Source organism: Vigna unguiculata, chromosome 8 (genome assembly GCF_037176805.1).
Source record: "Vigna unguiculata cultivar grain cowpea cultivar isolate G323 ecotype 2 chromosome 8, ASM3717680v1, whole genome shotgun sequence".
NCBI classification, from domain to species: Eukaryota; Viridiplantae; Streptophyta; class Magnoliopsida; order Fabales; family Fabaceae; genus Vigna; species Vigna unguiculata.
In genome coordinates this window covers 36,664,998-36,674,578 of record NC_140799.1, presented here as the reverse complement: position 1 = coordinate 36,674,578, position 9,581 = coordinate 36,664,998, and the positions used below count along the sequence as shown (strand labels likewise).

The 9,581-nt window shown below is 30.2% G+C and overlaps 1 protein-coding gene and 2 long non-coding RNA genes across 3 annotated transcripts; all 3 read right to left on the bottom strand.

The window, feature by feature from the left end:
- Positions 1-623: 623 nt before the first annotated feature.
- Positions 624-2,920, bottom strand: LOC114195524 (protein neprosin-like). The gene is made up of 7 exons (XM_028086028.2): positions 2,723-2,920; positions 2,540-2,626; positions 2,249-2,443; positions 1,608-1,772; positions 1,415-1,468; positions 1,112-1,258; positions 624-1,016 (listed from the first exon to the last, which is right to left on the bottom strand). Exons 1-7 carry the CDS (start codon positions 2,867-2,869, stop codon positions 645-647), a joined length of 1,167 nt encoding a protein of 388 aa, XP_027941829.2. The 5' UTR covers positions 2,870-2,920; the 3' UTR covers positions 624-644.
- A 1,425-nt stretch (positions 2,921-4,345) lies between these two features.
- On the bottom strand, positions 4,346-5,231 carry LOC114195525 (uncharacterized). The gene is made up of 3 exons (XR_014984022.1): positions 5,176-5,231; positions 4,868-5,013; positions 4,346-4,771 (listed from the first exon to the last, which is right to left on the bottom strand). It is a non-coding gene; the product is annotated as an uncharacterized LOC114195525 (long non-coding RNA).
- A 1,745-nt stretch (positions 5,232-6,976) lies between these two features.
- Positions 6,977-7,375, bottom strand: LOC146884449 (uncharacterized). Its single transcript, XR_014984082.1, has 2 exons — positions 7,177-7,375; positions 6,977-7,063 (listed from the first exon to the last, which is right to left on the bottom strand). It is a non-coding gene; the product is annotated as an uncharacterized LOC146884449 (long non-coding RNA).
- Positions 7,376-9,581: the final 2,206 nt, after the last annotated feature.

The following is a 9,581-nucleotide window of genomic DNA, read 5'->3' as shown; positions in this document are numbered from 1 at the left end:
TATTATATTTTATATTTTCTTTTGTAATTTTGTTTAGATTTCATTTTAAAATCTGTAAAAAAATTTAATACTATCGGTATATCTACAAGTTTTTTAAAATCTGTAGATATTTTTTAAATAGGTATCCAACATGGAATGAGACGACAGGTAGCAAATCAAATTTTCTATTGTCAAACACATTTTTTTAGTTTACATTGAAATAAGAACATGTCAAATAGTGCAAACAACTCAAATACTAATGTGAAACATGTTTAACACATTAACAAAATTTAACGTAACTGGGTTAAGAAAACTAAACGAATTCCATTTTCGTTCTTAGAAATTAAAAAATATCAATTTAAGCACCCTACTTCGACCTAACTTGGTTTTATTAGTTATTTTTACTTTCACTTATGTTAGGAGGCTACCTCTTATCTATATAATTATTTCAGTGTTGGATTAGAGTTTACTAGATTAACTCTAATATTTTCTTTATTTTTATCGATACAATATTTCATTAGTTAATTACAATCATTAATGTAGTGAATTTTTTTAATATTAGAGTATTAGAATTGTTGACCAATATGAGAATGGTAAAACAGAAATCATTTGAAATAAATAATAACAATATTTATTTTTGAAGTTCATATCAAAAAGAAAATTAATCAATCACCACAATTACCACCTGGTCCTCCATACAATATAGAATTCTGAAGATTTTCTCGAAGATTATCATAGTAAAAAAGATTATAACAATCAGGTTTATCGACGTATTTTTCTAGTTGGTAGTGTTTAGGTCCATAACTTTTTTTTGACGTATTTCTATAAGCTATTAGCCTAAAATAACTTGCATGATTAAAGTCCAATATAGAAAAATGTCCAGATCCCATCGGAGGACTAAGAGTACCATGAGGAGTTACTGTCCTTCCACCCCATCCTACTTTATTTGCCGTAGTCATGTTCGAGAACAATTCTGCAGGATAATATCCAATATAATGATTTTTCACTCGTAGCCACCAGTTTTTGGTCAATGGATCCTGAAAATGTTTGTACACAAATTTTTGTCAAGAATAATATCTCACATGCATGGAACACACAATATTACATGAAAAATGTATTCCAAGAACATTACCCGAGTAATAGAAGTGAGAAAATCAAAAGTTGGTCCACCATAAGAAGATACAATTGTAAAAGGTTCACCGAGATAAATAGCATCATGAGTCTGAACAAAACCTGGACATACAAGATTGTAACATCCCGTCTTATGGTAATTGTCTCTCTGTAAATGTTTTAACATTACATTAGATTTTGAAGAAATGAAATATTCATGTTTCTTTTCTTTTTCTTTTATAGAAATGCTTACTAAGTTAAAAGAAAATGAGAAGTATTCATGTGAAGCAAAACTCGAACTTGGTGTTCATATAAATGTTCATACCGTCCATGATGCATATAAATGGGATTCATAGTCACCGTACAACTCCGGACACACCTATATCAAATTGTGATATTACATAGGTATTGTTTTCTTTATCATCAAATAAACACAAATTAAATAAATTTGTTCCAATAATATTTACTGAAAAAGGTATATAATAATAAAATTAAAATAAAATAAAATTAAAACTCACGTGCCAACCGAGACTGATTTTGTCGTTAGTTTCTACAGGTCCGTTTTGAACCCATAAATGAGAAAGTGATATTTGACCCTTAGTGACGAACGGTTTATAAACGCTATTTCGTCCTTTAACTCCATAGAATGGGCCATATTTTGAAGAAAGAGCTATTTCTGCAAGCTACAAAGTTTAATAGATTTAAATATTAATCATGATGTAATTTACAAAAAATAAAGGATTAAATATGTTTTTATTCTCTTAATTTTTAGTGAAAGTTAAAATTATTTGATCCAATTTAGTTATTCAACTTTAAGACGGGTGAATTTGGTCCTCTTAACCAAATTTTGTTAAGTTTATTTAGTGTGTCGAATGCGTTTTATGATAGTTTATTGGCTAACATTTAAGTAAAAATGTGTGAAACGGTATAAACAACTCAAATGATATCATGGAACACATTTAAAACATCAAGTAAATTTAATAAAATTCGGTTAAAAGGACGACTAAATCCACACAGCTCTAAAGTTGGTGGACTAAATTGGATCAAAGTTTTCAAAATAAATTAATTTTAATTTTCACTAAAAGTTAAAGAATAAATACATATGTAACCCAAAAATAAATCATGAAAATTTGAAATTCACTTGGAGGAGAAGACATACGTGAACACCAGGGATACCTTGAACAAAAATACTACTATTTAATAAACTTTGTTGGCGAATGAGATCTTCAATTTTTGTTCTCCGAATAGGAACCGTTCCTTTTGGACATTGATTTCCATCATGTCCAAATATGGATCTATTGGGTAAATTATTCGTACTTGATTTTTCGGTTGGCTTTTGAAAACTTGGTTCTCTCTACAATTAAACAAGACAAACATACATTAAAATTAGAAGCAAATGCAATCAAAGAAAAATTGAAAGTTTGATATATTCAAGGAAATAATTACATACCTGTAATTCATGATCCTTTAATAGAGGATGATCAAATGCTGATTGTTTGTTAATATCAATACAATCAACAATATCTCCATACTTTGTCTTCAAAATTTAAAATATAATAAACATAAAAGATTAATAATCTATATAATTATATGATACATATAAAGTAATTTTACTAAAAAAAATGTAAAATACATGAATAGTTTTGATAGGAGACTTGTCAACGAGTTTTAGTTGTTCTTCCAATTTCTTATCCCCCTTAAGTGTATCTTGAATACAGTGAACTGTAGGGCTTGCACCACCTATCACCAAACACAAAACAAAGATCAATGTGTTGATCATTTTCTCACAAATGCCAATTGCTTTTGGTACCTCCCTTGCAAACTAGAGATAAGAGGAGTATTTAAAACCGAATAGTAATGATTTCCATTTATTGATTAAGTTCATTAGTCAATAACATTAAATATCATTAAGTATTAAATCTATTATAATATTTAATTGTAGAAAAAGAAAATTCTTAAAGTCTTTGATAACGATAGTCAGTTAGAAACGTTTTAAATATTTAATAGCATCAAATATCATATTTATTATAACATTTAATATATAGTAGACTTAAATCCATTTATAAGATAATATGAAAACCATAAAAATGAGTGGTTGATAATTCATAAGATTGAGTTAAACTTAAATCCATTTACTTAATATAGTATCAGAGTTTTATTTGAAGAGTCTCATTTACACCAGCGAATCTTGACCATAAGTTTTGGAGAGATCAAAACAATATATTCAATATTTAGATGTCTTTCAAAGAGATAATATGAAACCTCTCACCTGCACATGTAATTAGTCTCATCTTAAAAAATGAACAAACTCTCTAATTCAACAATTGGAGTTTTAGTATCATCTTTCAAAATAGGTGAAGAATTCAAAATATGTAAAGGAAGGATCTGTCTTGTTTTCATCTTCGTGAGTGTCTAGTTTTATCATTTTTAAGAAGTGAATCTATTCTTTTATTTTTTATCTATATACCTCTCTTTTTTAAGTTTAATTTTTTTTATCAAAATATAATAAAAAATTAAAATTTAGGGGAGCCATGGCACAAACACTTGCCACATTAATTACCTTCTAGACATGCACCCAAATCATTTACTTGATTATATATTTGTTTTGGCTCACATTAGCTAGAGCTAGAGTTATGCACGATAAGACATATGAGTATTATTTATTTTGATCTGACCCGATTTGTCAAAAATAAGTCGGGACACCTGTCATAATAAAACAAGTTAAAATTTGTGACATGTCCCAAGGATAGGTTGAGTGCTAGCCTACAAAATTTTTTTAATTTTTTAAAACTTCTTATTTTTTATTTTAAATATATATATATATAATATATATATATATATTAAAAAAATATTTAATTATGTATATTTTTTAAATTTTTAATTGATTAATTAATGTTTTCAATTAAATAAATTAAAATAATTTGTACAATTACATAATAAATTACTTTATTATAATTAATAATTAAAATTTAATTTATAAGAATTTAAAATTTCAATTATAATAGTATCTTATATTTACATCCTTAAAAAATATATAAAATTTTTAATCGTTTATTTTATTTTTATTTTAAATTTTAATTGAAAAAAAGAACGTATCTGCGGAGCGCATTAGAATTCATAATGACGTTTTCATTTTGACCAACGTTATATTTTGATAGTTAACTGTAACCATTCTTATAGCATTTTTTTTTTCAATATCCAAATATCAGAATTATTGATCAAAATAAGAGAATCATAGAATTTAAAATATTAGACATATTGATAATAATAGTACTTATTTCTTTGAAATTTATAACTAAAATGTAACTGATCAATTACCACAACTACCACCAGGTCCTCCAAATTGAATACTATAATCCACAGATTTATGAAGATTACCATAGTAACTAAGACCAAAACACTCAGGATTGTCTATGTACTTTTTTATTTGATGTTTTTTAGGTCCATTGCTTTTTTTGGATGCATTCATATAAGACATGCGTATGAAATAACATGAATGAAAAAATTTTCTATCAGGAAAATGTCCAGATCCCATCGGAGGACTAGAAGAATCTTGAGGAGTTGATGTTCTTCCACCCCATCCTACTTCATCTGCCGAATTCATGCCGGAGAACAATTCTACCGGAAAATATCCAATATCAACATTGTTTACATATAGCCACCAGTTTTTTGACACTGGGTCCTGAAAATGTATGTATAAAGTTTTTTGTCAAGAATAATACCTCACCTTCATGTATTATTCAATATTACATGAAAAAATGTATGACAAGAACGTTACCTGACTAATAGAAGTGGAAAAATGATAAATTGGTCCACCATACACTGATATATTCAGAAAAGGTTCACCAAGATAAGCATAACATTAGTGTGAACAAAACCTGGACATCGAACATTGTAACATCCCGTCTTACGAAAATTGTCTCTCTGCATTTTTTTAACATCAGTTTACATTTTGAAGAAATGAAGCATTCATGTTTCTTTTCTTTTTCGTTTTTTACACAAATGTTTCCTTAGTTAAAGTAAAGTGAGAAAATAATATTGATGTGAAGCAAAACTCGAAGTTGATGTTTATATAAATGTGCGTACCGTCCATGATGCATAAAAATGGGTTCGATTGTCACCGTACAAATCCGAATACACCTATATTAGAATGTGGTATCAGATAGGTATTGTTTTCTATATCATTAAATAAACACTAATTCAATAATTCTTTTTTGAATAATATTTACTAGAAAAAGGATATAAACACATGAGAAAGTGACATTTGACCCTTACTAACTCTTGGGTTATAAAAGCTAGTGGTTCCTTTAACTTCATAATATGGACCGAATTTTGAGGAAACACCCATCTCTGCAACCTGCATATTCAATAGATTTAAATATCAAATATGACCTAATTTGTAGAAATAAACAAGGAAAATTTGGAATTCAGTTTAAGGACACAACATCACTAGTGCAGGGAAGGGAAATGACAGCGGTTATTTCCAGCTTTTGGTTTCGGGTCCGCAAGCTGCATATACAACCGAGGTAAAAAACTAGTATTTTATGCCTCGGTTACAACCCGAGGCATATTTAATTTTTACTGCCTCGGTTCTCACAGAACCGAGGCCTAATTAGCATCAGAAATTCAAAAAAAAAACACGCAGCGGCACCGGAAGAACCTCCTGTTACACACTGAAACCTTCCACCGTCCGCGGCCATGGCTGCGCTGTCCTCCGCCATTGCTTCCGCCGCCAAACCCTTCTCGTCGAAGTTTCACACACACTCTGTTCCCTTCCCCGTCTTCGTGTTTCCTCCAACGACGCTCACTTCAGCTCGAGCTCCGAGGAGAGCCAACAACCACAGCCGAGTTTCACAGAGTTCATCACTTCAGAGAGAGTCAAAGTGGTGTCCACGCTGGCCCTCGCCCTCGCCCTCTGCAACGCCGATCGCGTCGTCATGTCCGTGGCCATCGGAGGCGTGTTTGCGCGAACGGGATTTTCGTAGGTCGTTGCGGTTGAAGAGATCGGAAAGGGAGCTGCGGGGACGGACCTCACAGGAGCGACGGTGGGGGTCGGCAACAGCGGTGACGAAGGTGAAGGCTGGCCGGAGATGGTGAAGCTCGCAGAGAAATCGGAGAAGATGTCGCTGCACAATGAAGGAATTGGGGTTTTTTAACCCTACAAAGGGATACTGCCTCGGTTATTCGAAACCGAGGCATATTATACACTTACTGCCTCGGGTAGGCGCTGAACCGAGGCATATATTACCACTACTGCCTCGGTTATTACAGAACCGAGGCATATTCCTTCAGTAAAAAAAAATAAAAAATTCAAATTAGGGGTCAACGCAGTGGTCAAAATAATTACATGTCTCTACTGCCTCGGTTAAGAGAGAACCGAGGCATATTGCATCAGTGAAAAAAATAAATAAATTAAATTAGTGGTCAACGCGTTGAGTCAAAAATTTTTTTTCGCCATATGCCTCGGTTATTATGACAACCGAGGCATAAAAGTTGAATTTAATTACAAAATTGCCACCGCGTGCTTTTATGCAGCGGGTCCGCATGAACCGAGGCATATACAGCGTTGTAAAAGCTCTAAAATGCACTAGTGCATACGTGAAGACCAGGAACATCTTTGGTAAAAATATTGCTATTTCGTAGTTGTTTTTCTTGAATAAGATCTTCTTTTTTTGTTCTCTGAATAGGAATCGTGCCTTTAGGACATTGGTCTTTATCAAATCCAAATGCGAGTGTACCTAGTAATTTCTTTATACTTGATTTTTCAATTGGTTTTCGATTGCTAGGGTTTTTCTGCAATTAAACAACAAAAGCATATATTGAAACTCTAAGAAGATGCAATCAAAGAAAGATCGAAAGTTAGATGCTATTTAAAGTATATATGTACTTGTAATATATGATCCTTTAATAAAGGACGATTAAACGCCGGTTGTCTATTGATATCGATGCAGTCAACTGTATCTCCATACTTTGTCTTCAGAGTTTAAAGTATATAACAAACATAAAAAAAAAAATATGAGTCACCATAATCACATTGGATTAACCAAAAGAATGTATCAGGAAATTTTATTAAAAACATATAAATACATGAATAGTTTTAATGGGAGGCTTGTTAATGAGATTTAGTTGGCGTTGTAGCTCTATATCTTCTGTGAGTGTATCTTTAATACAATGAACCCTAGGATTTGCACCACTGCTCACCAAAACCAAAATAAAGATCAATGTCTTCATCATTTTTTCAAGATTGTCAATTACTTTTTGATTCTTATGTTTCACACTAGTGATAAAATAGTATTTAAAACTCAATATTAATGTTTTATATTTATTATTTTGGTTAAATATATTTTTCACCCTTAACTTTGAATAAGAATGGATATTAGTTCTTCTTTATAACTTTAAACATCTTGTTCTCATATGATAGTATTTGAGTCTTATTACTTAGAGAAGTAAAGTTAAATATTTAATAGGATTAAATATTATATTTATTATAACATTTAATAATAGAAAAAACAAAATTCTTAAAGTGTTTGATAATGATAATACGTTAGAAACGTTTTAAATTTTAATAGCATTAAATATCATATTTATTATAACATTTAATGGTAGAAAAAACAAAAGTCTTAAAGTGTTTGATAAAGATAATATGTTAGAAACGTTTTTCCAATTATTATTATTGGTGTCCATAAAAAATTTCAGAGATGATATATATTGTCTCTAGTAATATATGTCGCAACCGGGATTGGAAGAGACTGGAGAAAACCAAAAATAAGGAGTTATCACCAATATTTAATAAGGAAACATTGAAAAGAATTAATAAAAAAGGTTAGTTTGTTAAACCAAATTTTTGAATTCGGACGTCTATTACATATAGGAAAAGCAATAGCATTATACAGCAGCCATCATAAATATGGTTGTGCATAATTAATTGAGTATATTATTCATAATTTTAAAATATTAGTCTCACCCTAGAATAAACAAAAGAATAATTTTTAAACATATATTATTATTTTAAAAAAATTAATTGTCATTATTATTGTTATTATTGTTGAAGTTTGGTACAAGAAAAATATTTTGTTTTATTTACCTTGATTAAAATGGATTCATGTTTCTATGTATCTTTAGGTATAAGGGACAATTAGAGTTACACGATTTTTCTAGAGCTGTCAAAATGGGTAACCCGATCCGATTCGGCTCGATCCATCACGAATTGATGATTTAGTGAGTCAACCCAGTCCGGCTCACTTTTTAGCGAGCCAAAAAAATTTGAACCTGACTCGACCCACCACGGATTGGCAGATTGGCTCACGGGTTCACTTAATTAAAAAAAATTATTTTTTTTATTTTTTTCAGTCAAAACTAAATTATAATTCTAATTAAAATCTAAATAAACTTTAATACAATCTAAATACAAACCAAAATAAATAAAAAATACAAATTATTTATGTGTCGGATAAAAAGCAACCTAACATGACCCAAATGTAAAGCACAACTTAATAAAAATAAATAAAAACACTTGTGTGACCCTTTTATCTGCGGGTTGGTGTGCCAACCCGGCTCACCACGGGTTCAACCCGGGTGAGTCAGGTTCTAAATGAGTCGGGTCAAAAATCAACCCGTATTGAAATTTGTAAAAAAATTTCAACCGAACCCGACCCGAACCCGTGGTGAGCCGGGTTGACTCGCGGGTTCCAACCCATTTTGACAGCACTAGTTTTTGCATAGAAAATATTTGTGTATTAATAAATGTAAATTTCTGTTATTTATGAACTATCACGGCCCAAAAATCATGAAAATATTAATAGAGATGTACATCCAAACGAATTTATTAATTTATTTATGTATTTTTTTGTCACTTGTTATTTTAATTCTTTGAATTTTAAAAATCTTTTGTTTAAGCTAAATATTAAGATGACAAGATATTTAAATTAACTCATTCAATATTTTTAAATATTATTATAGTTTTTAAATTAAACAAAAAAACTGATTTTAATTGTTATAAAATATTTAATTAAAATTATTATGATTAAATTTTGTACCTTTCCAATTTTATAACAAAGATTTATAAGTTGTCACAGCCTACAACCTAGAAGGCTCTAAAAGATAGTTTAAGAGTAATATTATCAAAATTGAAATATGAATATTTTATTATTCAAGTTTCATATAAAAAAAAGTTTAATTATGTCTTTGGTCCCCATTTTGGAGTCAAAATCTCAAAATGGTACCCAAATTTTTAAAAGTCTCAAAATGGTTTCCTTTTTTGTTGAAACGTCTCACGTTTGCCCTTGCCGTTAAGTCAACGTTGACGCCGTTAGAGGGAGTGCCACGTGTCAGTTCCTCGATTTTTTGAATTTTTTTATTAATTTTTTTTTTTGAATTTTTTTTTATTTTTAATTTCTTTTAATTTTTTTAAAAAAATTAAAATAAATTGTCACGTGTCAAACCGTCATCGTGCCACGTGGCAGTGACAGTAACACGTGTCAGTATGACGCCAC

Coding starts and splice junctions, on each gene's coding strand:
- LOC114195524 (XM_028086028.2), bottom strand. CDS start 2,869: ATGATCAACACATTGATCTTTGTTTTGTGTTTGGTGATAGGTGGTGCA. Junction 2,627..2,722: donor CTCCTATCAAAACTATTCAT/GTATTTTACATT, acceptor TAAATTTTGAAG/ACAAAGTATGGAGATATTGT. Junction 2,444..2,539: donor TAAAGGATCATGAATTACAG/GTATGTAATTAT, acceptor GTTTAATTGTAG/AGAGAACCAAGTTTTCAAAA.